Raw genomic sequence first — 23,728 nt, forward strand, 5'->3', positions numbered from 1 at the left:
CTTTATTTAACCAGGTAGGCCAGTTGAGAACACCTTTATTTAACCAGGTAGGCCAGTTGAGAACACCTTTATTTAACCAGGTAGGCCAGTTGAGAACACCTTTATTTAACCAGGTAGGCTAGTTGAGAACACCTTTATTTAACCAGGTAGGCCAGTTGAGAACACCTTTATTTAACCAGGTAGGCCAGTTGAGAACACCTTTATTTAACCAGGTAGGCTAGTTGAGAACACCTTTATTTAACCAGGTAGGCCAGTTGAGAACACCTTTATTTAACCAGGTAGGCCAGTTGAGAACACCTTTATTTAACCAGGTAGGCCAGTTGAGAACACCTTTATTTAACCAGGTAGGCTAGTTGAGAACACCTTTATTTAACCAGGTAGGCCAGTTGAGAACACCTTTATTTAACCAGGTAGGCCAGTTGAGAACACCTTTATTTAACCAGGTGGCCAGTTGAGAACACCTTTATTTAACCAGGTAGGCCAGTTGAGAACACCTTTATTTAACCAGGTAGGCCAGTTGAGAACACCTTTATTTAACCAGGTAGGCTAGTTGAGAACACCTTTATTTAACCAGGTAGGCCAGTTGAGAACACCTTTATTTAACCAGGTAGGCCAGTTGAGAACACCTTTATTTAACCAGGTAGGCCAGTTGAGAACACCTTTATTTAACCAGGTAGGCCAGTTGAGAACACCTTTATTTAACCAGGTAGGCCAGTTGAGAACACCTTTATTTAACCAGGTAGGCTAGTAGAGAACACCTTTATTTAACCAGGAAGGCCAGTTGAGAACACCTTTATTTAACCAGGTAGGCTAGTTGAGAACACCTTTATTTAACCAGGTAGGCCAGTTGAGAACACCTTTATTTAACCAGGTAGGCCAGTTGAGAACACCTTTATTTAACCAGGTAGGCCAGTTGAGAACACCTTTATTTAACCAGGTAGGCTAGTTGAGAACACCTTTATTTAACCAGGTAGGCCAGTTGAGAACACCTTTATTTAACCAGGTAGGCCAGTTGAGAACACCTTTATTTAACCAGGTAGGCCAGTTGAGAACACCTTTATTTAACCAGGTAGGCCAGTTGAGAACACCTTTATTTAACCAGGTAGGCCAGTTGAGAACACCTTTATTTAACCAGGTAGGCTAGTGAGAACACCTTTATTTAACCAGGTAGGCCAGTTGAGAACACCTTTATTTAACCAGGTAGGCTAGTTGAGAACACCTTTATTTAACCAGGTAGGCCAGTTGAGAACACCTTTATTTAACCAGGTAGGCTAGTTGAGAACACCTTTATTTAACCAGGTAGGCCAGTTGAGAACACCTTTATTTAACCAGGTAGGCTAGTTGAGAACACCTTTATTTAACCAGGTAGGCCAGTTGAGAACACCTTTATTTAACCAGGTAGGCTAGTTGAGAACACCTTTATTTAACCAGGTAGGCCAGTTGAGAACACCTTTATTTAACCAGGTAGGCTAGTTGAGAACACCTTTATTTAACCAGGTAGGCTAGTTGAGAACACCTTTATTTAACCAGGTAGGCTAGTTGAGAACACCTTTATTTAACCAGGTAGGCTAGTTGAGAACACCTTTATTTAACCAGGTGGCCAGTTGAGAACACCTTTATTTAACCAGGTAGGCTAGTTGAGAACACCTTTATTTAACCAGGTAGGCTAGTTGAGAACACCTTTATTTAACCAGGTAGGCTAGTTGAGAACACCTTTATTTAACCAGGTAGGCTAGTTGAGAACACCTTTATTTAACCAGGTAGGCTAGTTGAGAACACCTTTATTTAACCAGGTAGGCCAGTTGAGAACACCTTTATTTAACCAGGTAGGCCAGTTGAGAACACCTTTATTTAACCAGGTAGGCCAGTTGAGAACACCTTTATTTAACCAGGTAGGCCAGTTGAGAACACCTTTATTTAACCAGGTAGGCCAGTTGAGAACACCTTTATTTAACCAGGTAGGCCAGTTGAGAACACCTTTATTTAACCAGGTAGGCCAGTTGAGAACACCTTTATTTAACCAGGTAGGCCAGTTGAGAACACCTTTATTTAACCAGGTAGGCCAGTTGAGAACACCTTTATTTAACCAGGTAGGCTAGTTGAGAACACCTTTATTTAACCAGGTAGGCCAGTTGAGAACACCTTTATTTAACCAGGTAGGCTAGTTGAGAACACCTTTATTTAACCAGGTAGGCCAGTTGAGAACACCTTTATTTGTCCAGGTAGGGCAGTTGAGAACACCTTTATTTAACCAGGTAGGCCAGTTGAGAACACCTTTGTTTAACCAGGTAGGCCAGTTGAGAACACCTTTATTTAACCAGGTGGCCAGTTGAGAACACCTTTATTTAACCAGGTAGGCCAGTTGAGAACACCTTTATTTAACCAGGTAGGCCAGTTGAGAACACCTTTATTTAACCAGGTAGGCCAGTTGAGAACACCTTTATTTAACCAGGTAGGCCAGTTGAGAACACCTTTATTTAACCAGGTAGGCCAGTTGAGAACACCTTTATTTAACCAGGTAGGCCAGTTGAGAACACCTTTGTTTAACCAGGTAGGCCAGTTGAGAACACCTTTATTTAACCAGGTAGGCCAGTTGAGAACACCTTTATTTAACCAGGTAGGCCAGTTGAGAACACCTTTATTTAACCAGGTGGCCAGTTGAGAACACCTTTATTTAACCAGGTAGGCCAGTTGAGAACACCTTTATTTAACCAGGTAGGCCAGTTGAGAACACCTTTATTTAACCAGGTAGGCCAGTTGAGAACACCTTTATTTAACCAGGTAGGCCAGTTGAGAACACCTTTATTTAACCAGGTAGGCCAGTTGAGAACACCTTTATTTAACCAGGTAGGCCAGTTGAGAACACCTTTATTTAACCAGGTAGGCCAGTTGAGAACACCTTTATTTAACCAGGTGGCCAGTTGAGAACACCTTTATTTAACCAGGTAGGCCAGTTGAGAACACCTTTATTTAACCAGGTAGGCCAGTTGAGAACACCTTTATTTAACCAGGTAGGCCAGTTGAGAACACCTTTATTTAACCAGGTAGGCCAGTTGAGAACACCTTTATTTAACCAGGTAGGCCAGTTGAGAACACCTTTATTTAACCAGGTAGGCCAGTTGAGAACACCTTTATTTAACCAGGTAGGCCAGTTGAGAACACCTTTATTTAACCAGGTAGGCCAGTTGAGAACACCTTTATTTAACCAGGTAGGCCAGTTGAGAACACCTTTATTTAACCAGGTAGGCCAGTTGAGAACACCTTTATTTAACCAGGTAGGCCAGGTGAGAACACCTTTATTTAACCAGGTAGGCTAGTTGAGAACACCTTTATTTAACCAGGTAGGCCAGGTGAGAACACCTTTATTTAACCAGGTAGGCCAGTTGAGAACACCTTTATTTAACCAGGTGGGCCAGTTGAGAACACCTTTATTTAACCAGGTGGGCCAGTTGAGAACACCTTTATTTAACCAGGTAGGCCAGTTGAGAACACCTTTATTTAACCAGGTGGGCCAGTTGAGAACACCTTTATTTAACCAGGTGGGCCAGTTGAGAACACCTTTATTTAACCAGGTAGGCCAGTTGAGAACACCTTTATTTAACCAGGTAGGCCAGTTGAGAACACCTTTATTTAACCAGGTAGGCTAGTTGAGAACACCTTTATTTAACCAGGTAGGCCAGTTGAGAACACCTTTATTTAACCAGGTGGGCCAGTTGAGAACACCTTTATTTAACCAGGTGGGCCAGTTGAGAACACCTTTATTTAACCAGGTGGGCCAGTTGAGAACACCTTTATTTAACCAGGTGGGCCAGTTGAGAACACCTTTATTTAACCAGGTAGGCCAGTTGAGAACACCTTTATTTAACCAGGTAGGCTAGTTGAGAACACCTTTATTTAACCAGGTAGGCTAGTTGAGAACACCTTTATTTAACCAGGTAGGCTAGTTGAGAACACCTTTATTTAACCAGGTAGGCTAGTTGAGAACACCTTTATTTAACCAGGTGGGCCAGTTGAGAACACCTTTATTTAACCAGGTGGGCCAGTTGAGAACACCTTTATTTAACCAGGTGGGCCAGTTGAGAACACCTTTATTTAACCAGGTAGGTCAGTTGAGAACACCTTTATTTAACCAGGTAGGCTAGTTGAGAACACCTTTATTTAACCAGGTAGGCCAGTTGAGAACACCTTTATTTAACCAGGTAGGCCAGTTGAGAACACCTTTATTTAACCAGGTAGGCTAGTTGAGAACACCTTTATTTAACCAGGTAGGTCAGTTGAGAACACCTTTATTTAACCAGGTAGGCCAGTTGAGAACACCTTTATTTAACCAGGTAGGCCAGTTGAGAACACCTTTATTTAACCAGGTAGGCTAGTTGAGAACACCTTTATTTAACCAGGTAGGTCAGTTGAGAACACCTTTATTTAACCAGGTAGGCTAGTTGAGAACACCTTTATTTAACCAGGTAGGCCAGTTGAGAACACCTTTATTTAACCAGGTAGGCTAGTTGAGAACACCTTTATTTAACCAGGTGGGCCAGTTGAGAACACCTTTATTTAACCAGGTGGGCCAGTTGAGAACACCTTTATTTAACCAGGTGGGCCAGTTGAGAACACCTTTATTTAACCAGGTAGGCTAGTTGAGAACACCTTTATTTAACCAGGTGGGCCAGTTGAGAACACCTTTATTTAACCAGGTGGGCCAGTTGAGAACACCTTTATTTAACCAGGTAGGCCAGTTGAGAACACCTTTATTTAACCAGGTAGGCCAGTTGAGAACACCTTTATTTAACCAGGTAGGCTAGTTGAGAACACCTTTATTTAACCAGGTAGGTCAGTTGAGAACACCTTTATTTAACCAGGTAGGCTAGTTGAGAACACCTTTATTTAACCAGGTAGGCTAGTTGAGAACACCTTTATTTAACCAGGTAGGCCAGTTGAGAACACCTTTATTTAACCAGGTAGGCTAGTTGAGAACACCTTTATTTAACCAGGTAGGCTAGTTGAGAACACCTTTATTTAACCAGGTAGGTCAGTTGAGAACACCTTTATTTAACCAGGTAGGCCAGTTGAGAACACCTTTATTTAACCAGGTAGGCCAGTTGAGAACACCTTTATTTAACCAGGTAGGCCAGTTGAGAACACCTTTATTTAACCAGGTAGGCCAGTTGAGAACACCTTTATTTAACCAGGTAGGCTAGTTGAGAACACCTTTATTTAACCAGGTAGGCCAGTTGAGAACACCTTTATTTAACCAGGTAGGCTAGTTGAGAACACCTTTATTTAACCAGGTAGGCCAGTTGAGAACACCTTTATTTAACCAGGTAGGCTAGTTGAGAACACCTTTATTTAACCAGGTAGGTCAGTTGAGAACACCTTTATTTAACCAGGTAGGCCAGTTGAGAACACCTTTATTTAACCAGGTAGGCCAGTTGAGAACACCTTTATTTAACCAGGTAGGCCAGTTGAGAACACCTTTATTTAACCAGGTAGGCTAGTTGAGAACACCTTTATTTAACCAGGTGGCCAGTTGAGAACACCTTTATTTAACCAGGTAGGCCAGTTGAGAACACCTTTATTTAACCAGGTAGGCCAGTTGAGAACACCTTTATTTAACCAGGTAGGCCAGTTGAGAACACCTTTATTTAACCAGGTAGGCCAGTTGAGAACACCTTTATTTAACCAGGTAGGCTAGTTGAGAACACCTTTATTTAACCAGGTGGCCAGTTGAGAACACCTTTATTTAACCAGGTAGGCCAGTTGAGAACACCTTTATTTAACCAGGTAGGCCAGTTGAGAACACCTTTATTTAACCAGGTAGGCTAGTTGAGAACACCTTTATTTAACCAGGTGGCCAGTTGAGAACACCTTTATTTAACCAGGTAGGCCAGTTGAGAACACCTTTATTTAACCAGGTAGGCCAGTTGAGAACACCTTTATTTAACCAGGTAGGCCAGTTGAGAACACCTTTATTTAACCAGGTAGGCCAGTTGAGAACACCTTTATTTAACCAGGTGGCCAGTTGAGAACACCTTTATTTAACCAGGTAGGCCAGTTGAGAACACCTTTATTTAACCAGGTAGGCCAGTTGAGAACACCTTTATTTAACCAGGTAGGCCAGTTGAGAACACCTTTATTTAACCAGGTAGGCCAGTTGAGAACACCTTTATTTAACCAGGTAGGCCAGTTGAGAACACCTTTATTTAACCAGGTAGGCCAGTTGAGAACACCTTTATTTAACCAGGTAGGCCAGTTGAGAACACCTTTATTTAACCAGGTAGGCCAGTTGAGAACACCTTTATTTAACCAGGTAGGCTAGTTGAGAACACCTTTATTTAACCAGGTGGCCAGTTGAGAACACCTTTATTTAACCAGGTAGGCCAGTTGAGAACACCTTTATTTAACCAGGTAGGCCAGTTGAGAACACCTTTATTTAACCAGGTAGGCCAGTTGAGAACACCTTTATTTAACCAGGTAGGCCAGTTGAGAACACCTTTATTTAACCAGGTAGGCTAGTTGAGAACACCTTTATTTAACCAGGTGGCCAGTTGAGAACACCTTTATTTAACCAGGTAGGCCAGTTGAGAACACCTTTATTTAACCAGGTAGGCCAGTTGAGAACACCTTTATTTAACCAGGTAGGCCAGTTGAGAACACCTTTATTTAACCAGGTAGGCTAGTTGAGAACACCTTTATTTAACCAGGTGGCCAGTTGAGAACACCTTTATTTAACCAGGTAGGCCAGTTGAGAACACCTTTATTTAACCAGGTAGGCCAGTTGAGAACACCTTTATTTAACCAGGTAGGCCAGTTGAGAACACCTTTATTTAACCAGGTGGCCAGTTGAGAACACCTTTATTTAACCAGGTGGCCAGTTGAGAACACCTTTATTTAACCAGGTAGGCCAGTTGAGAACACCTTTATTTAACCAGGTAGGCCAGTTGAAAACACCTTTATTTAACCAGGTAGGCCAGTTGAGAACACCTTTATTTAACCAGGTAGGCCAGTTGAGAACACCTTTATTTAACCAGGTTGGCTAGTTGAGAACACCTTTATTTAACCAGGTAGGCCAGTTGAGAACACCTTTATTTAACCAGGTAGGCTAGTTGAGAACACCTTTATTTAACCAGGTAGGCCAGTTGAGAACACCTTTATTTAACCAGGTAGGCCAGTTGAGAACACCTTTATTTAACCAGGTAGGCCAGTTGAGAACACCTTTATTTAACCAGGTGGCCAGTTGAGAACACCTTTATTTAACCAGGTAGGCCAGTTGAGAACACCTTTATTTAACCAGGTAGGCCAGTTGAGAACACCTTTATTTAACCAGGTAGGCCAGTTGAGAACACCTTTATTTAACCAGGTAGGCCAGTTGAGAACACCTTTATTTAACCAGGTAGGCCAGTTGAGAACACCTTTATTTAACCAGGTAGGCCAGTTGAGAACACCTTTATTTAACCAGGTAGGCCAGTTGAGAACACCTTTATTTAACCAGGTAGGCCAGTTGAGAACACCTTTATTTAACCAGGTAGGCCAGTTGAGAACACCTTTATTTAACCAGGTAGGCCAGTTGAGAACACCTTTATTTAACCAGGTAGGCCAGTTGAGAACACCTTTATTTAACCAGGTAGGCTAGTTGAGAACACCTTTATTTAACCAGGTAGGCCAGTTGAGAACACCTTTATTTAACCAGGTAGGCCAGTTGAGAACACCTTTATTTAACCAGGTAGGCCAGTTGAGAACACCTTTATTTAACCAGGTAGGCCAGTTGAGAACACCTTTATTTAACCAGGTAGGCCAGTTGAGAACAAGTTCTCATTTACAACTGCGACCCGGCCAAGATAAAGCAAAGCAGTTAGACACATACAACGACACAGAGTTACACATGGAGTAAAACAAACGTACAGTCAATAATACAGTATAAACAAGTCTATATACGATGTGAGCAAATGAGGTGAGAAGGGAGGTAAAGGCAAAAAAGGCCATGGTGGCAAAGTAAATACAATATAGCAAGTAAAACACTGGAATGGTAGATTTGCAGTGGAAGAATGTGCCAAGTAGAAATAAAAATAATGGGGTGCAAAGGAGCAAAATAAATAAATAAATTTAATACAGTTGGGAAAGAGGTAGTTGTTTGGGCTAAATTATAGGTGGGCTATGTACAGGTGCAGTAATCTGTAAGATGCTCTGACAGTTGGTGCTTAAAGCTAGTGAGGGAGATAAGTGTTTCCAGTTTCAGAGATTTTTCTAGTTCGTTCCAGTCATTGGCAGCAGAGAACTGGATGGAGAGGCGGCCAAAGAAAGAATTGGTTTTGGGGGTGACCAGAGAGATATACCTGCTGGAGCACGTGCTACAGGTGGGTGATGCTATGGTGACCAGCGAGCTGAGATAAGGGGGGACTTTACCTAGCAGGGTCTTGTAGATGACCTGGAGCCAGTGGGTTTGGCGACGAGTATGAAGCGAGGGCCAGCCAACGAGCGCGTACAGGTCGCAATGGTGGGTAGTATATGTGGCTTTGGTGACAAAACGGATTGCACTGTGATAGACTGCATCCAATTTGTTGAGTAGGGTATTGGAGGCTATTTTGTAAATGACATTACCGAAGTCGAGGATCGGTAGAGACTGGGAGGCTGGTTGGTTGACCTGGGCTGTGACAGACTGGGAGGCTGGTAGGTTGACCTGGGCTGGAGCAGACTGGGAGGCTGGTAGGTTGACCTGGGCTGGAGCAGACTGGGAGGCTGGTAGGTTGACCTGGGCTGGAGCAGACTGGGAGGCTGGTTGGTTGACCTGGGCTGGAGCAGACTGGGAGGCTGGTTGGTTGACCTGGGCTGGAGCAGACTGGGAGGCTGGTTGGTTGACCTGGGCTGTGGCAGACTGGGAGGCTGGTTGGTTGACCTGGGCTGTGACAGACTGGGAGGCTGGTAGGTTGACCTGGGCTGGAGCAGACTGGGAGGCTGGTAGGTTGACCTGGGCTGGAGCAGACTGGGAGGCTGGTAGGTTGACCTGGGCTGGAGCAGACTGGGAGGCTGGTTGGTTGACCTGGGCTGGAGCAGACTGGGAGGCTGGTTGGTTGACCTGGGCTGGAGCAGACTGGGAGGCTGGTTGGTTGACCTGGGCTGTGGCAGACTGGGAGGCTGGTTGGTTGACCTGGGCTGTGGTAGACTGGGAGGCTGGTAGATTGACCTGGGCTGGAGCAGACTGGGAGGCTGGTAGGTTGACCTGGGCTGGAGCAGACTGGGAGGCTGGTAGGTTGACCTGGGCTGGAGCAGACTGGGAGGCTGGTAGGTTGACCTGGGCTGGAGCAGACTGGGAGGCTGGTTGGTTGACCTGGGCTGGAGCAGACTGGGAGGCTGGTAGGTTGACCTGGGCTGGAGCAGACTGGGAGGCTGGTTGGTTGACCTGGGCTGTGGCAGACTGGGAGGCTGGTTGGTTGACCTGGGCTGTGGCAGACTGGGAGGCTGGTTGGTTGACCTGGGCTGTGGCAGACTGGGAGGCTGGTAGGTTGACCTGGGCTGTGGCAGACTGGGAGGCTGGTTGGTTGACCTGGGCTGTGGCAGACTGGGAGGCTGGTTGGTTGACCTGGGCTGTGGCAGACTGGGAGGCTGGTTGGTCGACCTGGGCTGTGGCAGACTGGGAGGCTGGTGCAGTGTCATCAGGCTGTGTGGTGGCTATACTGGTTGTGCTGGTCTCAGGTTCTACCTGTGTTGTACCAAGCTTGTGGACATGTTCTCTAGATGCAGAGGACATAATGACTAGCTGCTGGTTGAAGGTGTCAATGTACCTCTCTCTCTGCTCTAGCTCCTCTCTCGTTGTGCTCAGATGGTGTCTGAGGTCATCAGTTGTCTGACTCAGTTTGTCCATTCTGCCTTCTAATTTAGCAATAGATGCTCTGCTCTCCTCCCTGAACGGTTTCATCTCTTCTTTTAGTTTCTGGACAGTGTCCTCTTGAAGCTTGTTCTCTCTGAGTTCTATGACCTCTGCTTCGACTAGAGAGAAGGTGTTGTGGAAACATTGCATAGCTGGTGTTCTTGGTGTTTTAGGCATGTTCTTGGCTCTGTCTGCTACAGGTGAGGTAGGTAGAGGGCTTCTTGCTGGGTCACAGAGGCTGTTGGGGCCTGCTTTTCTCCGTCATCTCCCTCTACCTTTTCCTCAGCTTCTGAGATGAGTTCAGCTTCTACTTTTAGGGTAGCAAACATATTCTCAAAAGCCATGAGGCTTGAATCATTGCCTTGTATCAAAACAATTCCTTTATTGTAGAAGTTGACAGCTTGACACCTGTTGCTCTGGTCAGCTTCTTCAAAAATGCTGATCTGACAGCCTTGGCTGATCTGATTGGCTGATGCAAATGACCCTTCTTCATACGTGCCCTCGTTTGTTATTAAATATTACATTGGTTCTTGTTTTGTAACTGGTAAGCTCTGCAAACAGACATTCATGGTTCTGTCCCATCATCAAGCCTTTGAAACGTTTCTTATCTTTCTCTGTCTGGATGTCTGGTGGGTAAATAGTTTCCATAGCAACGCGGGTGATGTTGGCCACAACGCTGCAATACAAGCCTATCTTTTCCAAAACAGCATTGTTTCTTGTATTACTGTCTCTAGTGTCTTTACTTTAATGTCCTTTGTCTTCTGTTCTTTTGTCTTTCTATTATTTAGTTAGCTAGCTAGCTTATTTTAGGAGAGTCCCATCAACTGCGTAGCAACTGATAAACAATTCAGCTAGCTAATATAACTGTACAATTTTATAAAAAATAGTAACTTCTTCAAAAGCTTATCTTTGCTTGTTTTGTCCCCCCCCCCACCCCCCTCACACACACTAATGTACTTCAATCTAAAAACCATAGGAGCTCGTTTTGTCCACCCCCCCACACACACTAATGTACTTCAATCTAAAAACCATAGGAGCTTGTTTTGTCCCCCCACCCCCACCCCCTCACACACACTAATGTACTTCAATCTAAAAACCATAGGAGCTCGTTTTGTCCCCCCCCCACCCCCTCACACACACTAATGTACTTCAATCTAAAAACCATAGGAGCTTGTTTTGTCCCCCACCCCACCCCTCACACACACTAATGTACTTCAATCTAAAACCATAGGAGCTTGTTTTGTCGTCCCCCACCCCTCACACACACTAATGTACTTCAATCTAAAAACCATAGGAGCTTGTTTTGTCCCCCCACCCCTCACACACACACTAATGTACTTCAATCTAAAAACCATAGGAGCTTGTTTTGTCCCCCCCTCACACACACTAATGTACTTCAATCTAAAAACCATAGGAGCTTGTTTTGTCCCCACCCCACCCCCTCACACACACTAATGTACTTCAATCTAAAAACCATAGGAGCTCGTTTTTTTCAGCAGCTTCTGGAACCTCTCTCGCTGTATCTCTCATTCTGTGTCTCTCTCTCTCTGTCTGTCTGTCTCTGTCTGTCTGTCTCTCTCTGTCTGTCTCTCTCTGTCTCTCTGTGTGTGTGTGTGTCTCCTCTCTCTCTGTCTCTCTGTCTCTCTGTCTCTCTGTCTGTCTCTGTCTGTCTCTGTCTGTCTGTCTGTCTGTCTGTCTGTCTGTCTGTCTGTCTGTCTGTCTGTCTCTGTCTCTGTCTCTGTCTGTCTCTCTCTGTCTGTCTCTCTCTGTCTGTCTGTCTCTGTCTCTCTCTGTCTCTCTCTGTCTCTCTCTGTCTCTCTCTGTCTCTCTCTGTCTCTGTGTGTGTGTGTGTGTCTCCTCTCTCTCTCTCTGTCTCTCTGTCTCTCTCTCTCTGTCTCTCTGTGTGTGTGTGTGTCTCCTCTCTCTCTCTCTCTCTCTGTCTCTCTCTCTGTCTCTCTCTGTGTCTCTGTGTGTGTGTGTGTGTGTCTCCTCTCTCTGTCTGTCTGTCTCTCTCTGTATGTCTCTCTCTGTCTGTCTCTCTCTCTCTGTCTCTCTGTGTTCTGTAGTTCTGGAAGGAAAGAGGAAGCGGCGGTCGCATTCTGCAGACTCCTCCCTCAGTTCTCCTGGCTCCTCTCAGTTCTCCTCTCTGGAGTCTGGGAGTGAATCTGAGGAGAAGCACCACCACCACAGGCGAAAGAGACACTCCAAGAGCAAACGCTCCAAGAAGAGGAGGAGAGAGAGGGAGGTGAAGAGAGAGGGTCACACTGACAGGGTGGAGCCTGGTCTAAAGGGGTGAGGTTCACTGTGGACTGCCTCACACCAATACGGCTAAATTATTCACAAGACATTTCGGGCTTATTATGATGTGCAACTCTCCTGCACATTTGAGGTGTCAAATCTGTTTACATTCCACGGTTGTGATGTTTTTTTAATTGGTATGTTTTTTGTTGCTGCTCACTCAATAATTTTCACACAGCCCTGTGGATGGAGGGATGGTGGCGGTAGCTGTGGAGGAGGAGGGTGGAGGGAAGGAGCAGAGTGGTTTGAAGAGAGAGAAACCAGTAGTTCGTCCAGAGGAGATCCCTCCTGTTCCTGAGAACCGCTTCCTATTGAGGAGAGACCAGCCGGGTCAGGAGGACCATCCAGACACGTCAGTCTATCTCTGATACTAACCCTCTCTCTGTTACTAAACCTGTTAACCAGCCGGGTCAGGAGGACCATCCAGACACGTCAGTCTATCTCTGATACTAACCCTCTCTCTGTTACTAAACCTGTTAACCAGCCGGGTCAGGAGGACCATCCAGACACGTCAGTCTATCTCTGATACTAACCCTCTCTCTGTTACTAAACCTGTTAACCAGCTGGGTCAGGAGGACCATCCAGACACGTCAGTCTATCTCTGATACTAACCCTCTCTCTGTTACTAAACCTGTTAACCAGCTGGGTCAGGAGGACCATCCAGACACGTCAGTCTATCTCTGATACTAACCCTCTCTCTGTTACTAAACCTGTTAACCAGCTGGGTCAGGAGGACCATCCAGACACGTCAGTCTCTTGATTCTGACCCTACCATGTATTGCATCCCTAGAGGGGCAATCTAGTCCCGGATTTATCTAATCTAGGATCAATCTAGTCCTTGGCCAATTCAGGCTCAGTCTAATCTTGTTTAATGCAGTAGTTACCTAATTTAACTCAAGAATTGACCACTTGACCTGGAATGTTAATTGAAAAATGCCTGTCATTGAAAAGGGGGCATTAATTAACTTTTTTAACTTCAGGCTGAGATCCCGCTAACAAGATCGATATGACAACAGCCAGTGAAAGTGCAGGGCGCCAAATTCAAAACAACAAGAAATCCCATAATTAAAATTCCTCAAACATAGAAGTATTTCACATCATTTTAAAGATACACTTCTTGTTAATCCCACCACAGTGTCCGATTTCAAATAGACTTTACGGCGAAAGCACCACAAACGATTGTTAGGTTAGAGCCAAGTCACAGAAAAACACAGCCATTTTTCCAGCCAAAGAGAGGAGTCACAAAAATCAGAAATAGAGAGAGAATGAATCACTAACCTTTGATCTTCATCAGATGACACTCATAGGACTTCATGTTACACAAAACATGTATGTTTTGTTTGATAACGTTTATACACTGCTCAAAAACATAAAGGGAACACTTAAACAACACAATGTAACTCCAAGTCAATCACACTTCTGTGAAATCAAACTGTCCTCTTAGGAAGCAACACTGATTGACAATAAATTGCACATGCTGTTGTGCAAATGGAATAGACAACAGGTGGAAATTATAGGCAATTAGCAAGACACCCCTAATAAAGGAGTGGTTCTGCAGGTGGGGACCACAGACCACTTCTCAGTTCCTATGATTCCTGGCTGATGTTTTGGTCACTTTTGAATGCTGGCGGTGCTTTCACTCTAGTGGTAGCATGAGTCTTCAACCCACACAAGTGGCTCAGGTAGTGCAGCTCATCCAGGATGGCACATCAATGCGAGCTGTGGCAAGAAGGTTTGCTGTGTCTGTCAGCGTAGAGTCCAGAGCATGGAGGCGCTACCAGGAGACAGGTCAGTACATCAGGAGACGTGGAGGAGGCGTAGGAGGGCAACAACCCAGCAGCAGGACCGCTACCTCCGCCTTTGTGCAAGGAGGAGCACTGCCAGAGCCCTGCAAAATGACCTCCAGCAGGCCACAAATGTGCATGTGTCTGCTCAAACGGTCAGAAACAGACTCCATGTGGGTGGTATGAGGGCCCGACGTCCACAGGTGGGGGTTGTGCTTACAGCCCAACATCGTGCAGGACGTTTGGCATTTGCCAGAAAACACCAAGATTGGCAAATTCACCACTGGCGCCCTGTGCTCTTCACAGATGAAAGCAGGTTCACACTGAGCACGTGACATAGTCTGTAGATGCTGTGGAGAACGTTCTGCTGCCTGCAACATCCTCCAGTATGACCGGTTTGGCGGTGGGTCAGTCATGGTGTGGGGTGGCATTTCTTTCAGCACATTCAACTATGTAAAGAAAAAAGTATTTAATAAGAATATTTCATTCATTCAGATCAAGGATGTGTTATTTTAGTGTTCCCTTTATTATATATATGCCATTTCGCAGACGCTTTTATCCAAAGCGACTTACAGTCATGTGTGCATACATTCTACGTATGGGTGGTCCCGGGAATTGAACCCACTACCCTGGCGTTACAAGCGCCATGCTCTACCAACTGAGCTACAGTGTATTTTTATTTAAAAGATCTCAGTATACATTGGAGCATTACGTTCAGTAGTTCCAAAAACATCCGGTGATTTTGCAGAGAGCCACATCAATTTATAGAAATACTCATAATAAATGTTGATGACAATACAAGTGTTATGCATGGAACTTTAGATACACTTCTCCTTCATGCAACCGCTGTGTCAGATTTCAAAAAAGCTTTACGGAAAAAGCAAACCATGCAATAATCTGAGTACGGTGCTCAGAGACCAAACGAGCCAAACCGATCCAGCGCATATTGTGCAGTCAACAGAAATAACATTATAAATATTCCCTTACCTTTGATGATCTTCATCAGAATGCACTCCCAGGAATCCCAGTTCCACAATAAATGTTTGATTTGTTCGATAATATCCATAATTTATGTGGATTCAAAGTTACGAAGCGCGTTCACTAGGAGCAGACGAAATGTCAAAGTTCCATTACAGTCCGTAGAAACATGTCAAACGATGTATAGAATCAATCTTTCGGATGTTTTTAACATAAATCTTCAATAATGTTCCAACCGGAGAATTCCTTTGTCTGTAGAAAACCAATGGAACGCGAGCTACTTCATCTGAACGAGCGTCACGAGCTTGTGGCACTCTGCCAGACCACTGACTCAAAGAGCCCTTATGAGCCCCTCCTTTACAATAGAAGCCTCAAACAAGTTTCTAAAGACTGTTGACATCTAGTGGAAGCCCTAGGAAGTGCAACATGACCAATATCCCACTGTGTCTTCAATAGGGAATGAGTTGAAAAACGACCAACCTCAGATTTCCCACTTCCTGGTTGGATTTTTTTTCTCAGGTTTTTGCCTGCCATATGAGTTCTGTTTTACTCACAGACATCATTCAAACAGTTTTAGAAACTTCAGTGTGTTTTCTATCCAAATATACTAATAATATGCATATATTAGCAACTTGGACTGAGTAGCAGGCAGTTTACTCTGGGCACCTTATTCATCCAAGCTACTCGATACTGCCCCCAGCCATTTAAGCCTCAAAATGACCTAAACTGAAAACCAAATGGCTTCCAGTTTGTTTGTCTATAATTGTGTTCATGTTATTTCCAGAACTAAGCCAGAGGTCTCCTCCCTTCCCAATGACCTGAAGCAGTCAGTCACCAAGTCTGGACGCAAGATCAAAGGCAGAGGGACAATGGTACATTATCCTATTTTAACTACTACAATACTATACCAATGGTACATTATCCTATTATAACTACTACCATACTATACCAATGGTACATTATCCTATTATACATATTACCATACTATACCAATGGTACATTATCCTATTATACATCTTACCATACTATACCAATGGTACATTATCCTATTATACATCTTACCATACTATACCAATGGTACATTATCCTATTATACATATTACCATACTATACCAATGGTACATTATCCTATTATACATATTACCATACTATACCAATGGTACATTATCCTATTATACATATTACCATACTATACCAATGGTACATTATCCTATTATACATCTTACCATACTATACCAATGGTACATTATCCTATTATACATATTACCATACTATACCAATGGTACATTATCCTATTATAACTACTACACTACTATACCAATGGTACATTATCCTATTATAACTACTACCATACTATACCAATGGTACATTATCCTATTATACATATTACCATACTATAACAATGGTACATTATCCTATTATAACTACCACTATATAATAACAATGGTACATTATAATATTATAATGACTATAATGATGCACCATTGGTGCATAATATTACAACTATACCAATGGTACATAACATTATAACTACTACCATACTATACCAATGGTACATAACATTATAACTACTACCATAATACACCAGTGGTACATTATACTATTATAACTAATACCATACTACACCAGTGGTACATATTACAACTACTACCATACCACTGGTACATGTAACTACTACCATACTACACACATGGTACATTTAACTACTACCATACAAATGGTACATATTATAACTGCTACCATACTATACCAATGGTACATATATTACGACTACCATACTATGACAATGGTTCTTTATTTATAACTACTACCATACTATGACAATGGTACATCATGTTTTAACTACTAACATACTACACCAATGGTACATATCATAACTACTACCATACTATACCAATGGTTCTTTATATTATAACTACTACCATACTATGACAATGGTACATAATGTTATAACCACTACTATACTATAACAATGGTTCATCATTTTATAACTACTACTATGCCAATGGTATATAATATTTGAACTACTACCATCCCATTCCAATGGTTCATTATCCTATTATAACTACTACCGTCCCATTCCAATGGTTCATTATCCTATTATAACTACTACCATCCCATTCCAATGGTTCATTATCCTATTATAACTACTACCATCCCATTCCAATGGTTCATTATCCTATTATAACTACTACCATCCCATTCCAATGGTTCATTATCCTATTATAACTACTACCATACCAATGGTTCATTATCCTATTATAACTACTACCGTCCCATTCCAATGGTTCATTATCCTATTATAACTACTACCGTCCCATTCCAATGGTTCATCATCCTATTATAACTACTACCATCCCATTCCAATGGTTCATTATCCTATTATAACTACTACCATCCCATTCCAATGGTTCATTATCCTATTATAACTACTACCATCCCATTCCAATGGTTCATTATCCTATTATAACTACTACCATACCAATGGTTCATTATCCTATTATAACTACTACCGTCCCATTCCAATGGTTCATTATCCTATTATAACTACTACCATACCAATGGTTCATTATCCTATTATAACTACTACCATCCCATTCCAATGGTTCATTATCCTATTCCAATGTTACATAATATTATAACTACTACCATATGATACCAATGGTACATATTATAGCTCCTACCATATGATACCAATGGTACATATCATAACTCCTACCATATGATACCAATGGTACATATTATAACTCCTACCATACCATACCAATGGTACATATTATAACTCCTACCATACCATACCAATGGAAAACATTCTCCAGTCTGAAGTCTCTCTAAAGCCCCAATGTGATTGAATCAGGACTCTGCACAAAGGCATAACCTGTTCAAAGGACATAAGATGAACGGTACAGAGACAACAAGATGTTGCTGAATGACCTGAGAGGTCTTTTTTTAATGGAAGAGAAGCAAACATCTTTCTGTCTGTGGTCTTTAATTCCCCACTAAAGCAACCATTCAATGTTGACTTCATGGAAATCAGGTAACCAGCCCTTTGGGAGCTCTGTGTAGAAACTGGACGAGACTATCATGGGAGGAAGTGACGTGCAGAACACCAGTGTGCTGTAGGTCAGTCTGGTTAGTTTCCTGTTCTGTTCTCTCTGCAGAGGTACCACACCCCGACGTGCTCTAAGTCGCACTCAGCTTCGGAGGAGGAGGGACAAGGAAGCAGCGAAACTCCGCCCCACTGGAAGGAGGAAATGCAGAGAACCAAGACCTACCAGCCACCCAGCGTAGAGAGATGGAGCCGAGGAGACAAGTACACCACTGTTTAACTGTATACAATACATCGTGGAACTGCATGGTAGGGCCGAAAGGTCCTTACCATTTAAGTGTCAAAATACAATAGGAGACTCCCAGCTCCCCTAAAACCATGTGTTTAACACTTGTTTTGGTTTCTACATGATTCCATATGTGTTTCATAGTTTTGATGTCTTCACTATTATTTTACAATGTAGAAAATATTAAAAAGTCAAACTCTTGAATGAGTGGGTGTGTCCAAACTTTTGACTGGTACTGTATATATAAATATATAATAGGGAAAGGGAAAGTGGGATACCTAGTCAGTTGTACAACTGAATGAATACATAGCTACTATATGTAATACATAGTTACTATAACTACTATATATAATACCTTGCTACTATAACTACTATATATATAATACCTTGCTACTATAGCTACAATATATAATTCATAGCTACTAAAACTACTATATACAGTGCCTTGCGAAAGTATTTGGCCCCCTTGAACTTTGCGACCTTTTGCCACATTTCAGGCTTCAAACATAAAGATATAAAACTGTATTTTTTTGTGAAGAATCAACAACAAGTGGGACACAATCATGAAGTGGAATGACATTTATTGGATATTTCAAACTTTTTTAACAAATCAAAAACTGAAAAATTGGGCGTGCAAAATTATTCAGCCCCTTTACTTTCAGTGCAGCAAACTCTCTCCAGAAGTTCAGTGAGGATCTCTGAATGATCCAATGTTGACCTAAATGACTAATGATGATAAATACAATCCACCTGTGTGTAATCAAGTCTCCGTATAAATGCACCTGCACTGTGATAGTCTCAGAGGTCCGTTAAAAGCGCAGAGAGCATCATGAAGAACAAGGAACACACCAGTATCCGAGATACCGTTGTGAAGAAGTTTAAAGCCGGATTTGGATACAAAAAGATTTCCCAAGCTTTAAATATCCCAAGGAGCACTGTGCAAGCGATAATATTGAAATGGAAGGAGTATCAGACCACTGAAAATCTACCAAGACCTGGCCGTCCCTCTAAACTTTCAGCTCATACAAGGAGAAGACTGATCAGAGATGCAGCCAAGAGGCCCATGATCACTCTGGATGAACTGCAGAGATCTACAGCTGAGGTGGGAGACTCTGTCCATAGGACAACAATCAGTCGTATATTGCACAAATCTGGCCTTTATGGAAGAGTGGCAAGAAGAAAGCCATTTCTTAAAGATATCCATAAAAAGTGTCGTTTAAAGTTTGCCACAAGCCACCTGGGAGACACACCAAACATGTGGAAGAAGGTGCTCTGGTCAGATGAAACCAAAATTGAACTTTTTGGCAACAATGCAAAACGTTATGTTTGGCGTAAAAGCAACACAGCTCATCACCCTGAACACACCATCCCCACTGTCAAACATGGTGGTGGCAGCATCATGGTTTGGGCCTGCTTTTCTTCAGCAGGGACAGGGAAGATGGTTAAAATTGATGGGAAGATGGATGGAGCCAAATACAGGACCATTCTGGAAGAAAACCTGATGGAGTCTGCAAAAGACCTGAGACTGGGACGGAGATTTGTCTTCCAACAAGACAATGATCGAAAACATAAAGCAAAATCTACAATGGAATGGTTAAAAAATAAACATATCCAGGTGTTAGAATGGCCAAGTCAAAGTCCAGACCTGAATCCAATCGAAAATCTGTGGAAAGAACTGAAAACTGCTGTTCACAAATGCTCTCCATCCAACCTCACTGAGCTCGAGCTGTTTTGCAAGGAGGAATGGGAAAACATTTCAGTCTCTCGATGTGCAAAACTGATAGAGACATACCCCAAGCGACTTACAGCTGTAATCGCAGCAAAAGGTGGCGCTACAAAGTATTAACTTAAGGGGGCTGAATAATTTTGCACGCCCAATTTTTCAGTTTTTGATTTGTTAAAAAAGTTTGAAATATCCAATAAATGTCGTTCCACTTCATGATTGTGTCCCACTTGTTGTTGATTCTTCACAATATATATATATACACACATATATATATATATATATATATATACAGATATGTGTGTGTGTGTATATGTATATATATATATATATATATATATATATATGTGTATATATATATGTGTATATATATATATATATATATATATATATATATATATATATATATATATACATACATACATACACACACACACACACACACACACACACACACACACACACACACACATACACATATATATATATACAGATATGTGTGTGTGTGTGTATATATTTGTACGTATAATACATAGCTACTATGACTACTATATCTATATAAAACCTAGCTACTTTATCTAAACAACACCTAGCTACTATAACTACTATATGTGTATATATAATACATAGCTACTCTGTGTGACAACTTAAGCATTATCAATGCTAACCACTGATCCAGCTACATGTCGTATTGTTTGAAACCTTGAGGTCAGTTCGACTGTTATCTCTGAGGGTGGGATCTTGACTTAACAGATTGAATGACCGTTGTTCCAGCAGATGGGAGGGAGACCGCAGCAGGAGTGACTCCCCATGGTCCCAGTCCCCGGAGTGCTCCTCAGGCCACAGCTCTGACCGCTCCAGCCAGCCCCGCCCACACAGGAAGGAGAAGAAGAAAGCCAAGCGCAAGAAGGCCAAGAAACGCAAACATGCCAAGAGACAAAAGAAGGAGTCCACCAAGAGCAAAGAGCCCAAACAGTCGCCCGTCCGAGAGGGTCAGGGGACAAATCCTGGTGATATTGAGAGAAGGTCCCTCTCAGTGTCCCGGACCCCTTCCGCCCACAGACGCTCCCCCAGAAAGCAGTGCTCCGGGTCGGGCAAGCGGCGTCACTCCTCCCCTTCATCCAGAGACTCCAGTTCCTACACACCTAGCCGCTCCAGATCCAGGGGCAGGTCTGTGTCTTACTCCCAGTCCAGGAGTCTGTCTCACTCCAGAAGCAGGTCTCTATCTATGTCAAGGTCCACATCCAGGTCTCGATCCAGATCCCGGTACAGATCCAGGTCCAGGTCTTTGTCCCGGCTCAGGAGGAGAAAGCCAACCAGATCCTCCAAGAAGTCCAAGATGGCTGACGTCAGCAAGCTAAAGCCAGACGCCTCAACCGCAGGGGCAGTGAAGGGTGTAGAGACCAAAGCCACAGCCCTCCCTGCCACCCCAGCCCCTGAGAACGCCCCTGTCATACCCATGAGTGACAGCCCCCCTCCCTCACGCTGGAAGCCTGGCCAGAAACCGTGGAAACCCTCCTACGTCCGAGTCCAGGAGGTCAAGACCAAGACGACTCCAGCCTGTCTGTCCCCCATAGGCCCCACAGCTCCCAGTACATCTGATAACCACCCAGATAACTCCCACCTGGAAAAGAGCCGTGGCTCTAAGAGCCACAGACACCAGAGACGATCACCCAGCGGCTCCTACAGGAGCAGGTCCTACAGCCGGTCTCACAGTCACTCCAGGAGTCACTCCCGGTCCAGGATACGGTCACCAGGTCCCTACTACAGCAGATCCTCCTCCTACAGCAGGTCAGACTCCTATGACTCTCACAGGAGAGGCCTAGACAAGACCTTAGACAAGACTATAGACAAGGGCTGGAAACAGTACTACAGCTCTCTGAAGCGGATCAAGAACCTGGATAAGTACCTCAAAGCGCCTGACTCCCAGATCAACATGTTTTCATCTGACTCTGAGGACGGAACAGACAGCGAACACAGTCCTGGGCCCAGGCAGAATGGCTCCAAGGGACCAAAGCTCTTTGGCATCTTATCAGAAGACCGACCTCATCAGGAAACGGAAGCAAAAAGTCTGAAACCAAACCAAAAGTCCTTGGAGGAACCCAGCAGTAGGTCAGAGTGGGACAGTGACGGGGATAAACTAGGCAGAAAGACCAGCCTGGTGAACAACCAAAAGCCTGATGTTAGGTCAGCAGAGATTCCTGACCAGAGACTAGCAGCTCTCGCTGGGTGGGACTCTGAGAGCGACTCTGAGAAGGTGCTGCCCAAGATGGCCACCACCGAGCCCAAGGTCTTCCTGTCAGAGAAGGAGGAGGGCGAGGCCAGCTCCGAGTCAGAACATGAACACCATGTACGGTCACACAGCAAGATGAACAAAGCCCCTGGAACCTCTGTGTTGCCGCTTCCTGCACCTGTACATAATGCCACCCCATTGGAGGGGAGCCCTGAGAAGGGCCTCGAGGCAGAGAGACACAAGAGCAGGAAGAAGAACAAACGTAAACACAAACGCAAGAGGAGGAGCTCTGCCAAGTCTGGCTCCCACAGGTCAAAGGTCAAGTCAAAGCGGTCCAAGAGGAAACACCAGAAGCTGAAGGAGACATTCCACTGGCAGCCGCCAATGGAGTTTGGAGAGGATGAGGAGGAGGATGAGTCCCAGAAAGAGAAACGTCTGGAGCAACAACATACTGCTGTAAAGGATAGTCCTCAGAGAGCTGTCAGGGGAAGACCTGGCAAATCTCCATGTCTGGAAAAGGAGGACAAGGAGATAAGTCCTGCTTCACCCAACAGAAACAGTTCAGTACAGCCAATGCCTCACAGAGTGGAAGATGCAGCAGAGATTACCAAAGAACTGAAAGCTAAACCAACTGCCAACTTTAACCCAAAACACTCAAAACCTCAGGACCTCACTGCTAACCTGCCAAAGATGGATCAGCCAGAGATGGTAGACGATATGGAGATCTGCACCCCAGAACATGACCTCCCTGACCCCACTACCGAGCCAGCAGGCCTTCCGGGCCAACAGGCACCAGATATCAGTCTGAAAACACTGTCTCCTCTGAGTCGCTCCTTAAAGAAGGGAGACGTGTTTCTCTCACCTGTTAAAGATCCACAGTGTACAGCATCTCTGCCAGCTGTGATGCTAGCTAGTGGGGAGCAGCAGGAAACTGCAGCAGGCAGAGCCGCTGGTCCTCCTGTCGACCCTAAATGGAAGCCTCTAAAGGGGATGGCTGCTCTGCAAGCCATGAACCCAAACCCCTCCTCCCTGGCTCGTCTGCTCCCCACAAGACTCCCGGAGCACAGTGGGCCCCGGACCCAGCCCCAGGAAGGCATCAGGCCCCAGGGCAGCAGGACCCAGAGCCAAGGCGGGAGGACCCAGGGGGGAGTCAGCATCCAGATCAAGAGCCAGAGCCGGGTGCGTCCGGGGTCGCTGTTCGACGAGGTACGGAAGACGGCCAGACTGAACCAGAGGCCCAGGAACCAGGACAGCAGTTCCAGTGAGGAGAGGTCTCAGTCTGCAGCTGGAGCTGTGGGAGGGGCCACGGAGGAGGAGCGGGGAAGCAGGAGGTCCCGGTCGGGGTCTAGCCCCTCCCACAGGTCCAGAGGAAGATCCCCCTCCTCCAGCCGCTCCAGGAATAGATCGCGCTCCTCCAGCTACTCCTCCAGGTTTGCTGACTGGCTTACTTACTTACTGGCTGTCTGGCTTACTGACTGACTGGGCAGTTTACCGACTGACTGGTTTACTGGCCGG

The 23,728-nt window shown here is 44.2% G+C and overlaps 2 protein-coding genes across 10 annotated transcripts in view; one reads left to right on the forward strand and one right to left on the reverse strand.

Annotated features, from left to right (window-relative positions):
• nktr (natural killer cell triggering receptor) overlaps window positions 1–23,728 on the forward strand; it is a 102,930-nt gene that overhangs the window by 65,318 nt on the left and 13,884 nt on the right. For 5 of the 6 annotated variants that reach the window (XM_052516243.1, XM_052516244.1, XM_052516242.1 and 2 more), the window contains 5 exons: window positions 11,929–12,154; window positions 12,339–12,512; window positions 15,707–15,794; window positions 18,084–18,235; window positions 20,755–23,643. In XM_052516243.1, coding sequence (XP_052372203.1) covers window positions 11,929–12,154; window positions 12,339–12,512; window positions 15,707–15,794; window positions 18,084–18,235; window positions 20,755–23,643 — 3,529 coding nt within the window. The remainder of the gene's footprint in view (window positions 1–11,928; window positions 12,155–12,338; window positions 12,513–15,706; window positions 15,795–18,083; window positions 18,236–20,754; window positions 23,644–23,728) is intronic. The other variant, XM_052516241.1, reaches the window with a different exon arrangement.
• Window positions 1,190–10,534, reverse strand: LOC127928821 (streptococcal hemagglutinin-like). 4 transcript variants are annotated; one of them, XM_052516246.1, is made up of 5 exons: window positions 7,542–10,534; window positions 6,786–7,244; window positions 3,559–6,029; window positions 2,834–2,931; window positions 1,190–1,779 (listed from the first exon to the last, which is right to left on the reverse strand). In XM_052516246.1, the coding sequence occupies exon 1, from the start codon at window positions 10,037–10,039 to the stop codon at window positions 8,150–8,152; it is 1,890 nt and encodes a 629-aa protein (XP_052372206.1). In that variant the 5' UTR covers window positions 10,040–10,534; the 3' UTR covers window positions 1,190–1,779; window positions 2,834–2,931; window positions 3,559–6,029; window positions 6,786–7,244; window positions 7,542–8,149. The 4 variants fall into 4 exon arrangements, with proteins under 4 accessions (XP_052372206.1, XP_052372209.1, XP_052372207.1 ...); XM_052516249.1 differs by lacking the exons at window positions 2,834–2,931; window positions 3,559–6,029 and having other exon boundaries at window positions 7,147–7,244; XM_052516247.1 differs by lacking the exons at window positions 1,190–1,779; window positions 2,834–2,931 and having other exon boundaries at window positions 4,845–4,911; window positions 7,147–7,244; window positions 7,542–10,528.

This window comes from Oncorhynchus keta, unplaced genomic scaffold, assembly GCF_023373465.1.
Source record: "Oncorhynchus keta strain PuntledgeMale-10-30-2019 unplaced genomic scaffold, Oket_V2 Un_scaffold_4195_pilon_pilon, whole genome shotgun sequence".
NCBI lineage: Eukaryota > Metazoa > Chordata > Actinopteri > Salmoniformes > Salmonidae > Oncorhynchus > Oncorhynchus keta.

What these genes read in the sequence shown, in the direction of transcription:
- LOC127928821 (XM_052516249.1), bottom strand. Translation starts at nt 10,039, where the DNA reads ATGCCTAAAACACCAAGAACACCAGCTATGCAATGTTTCCACAACACC.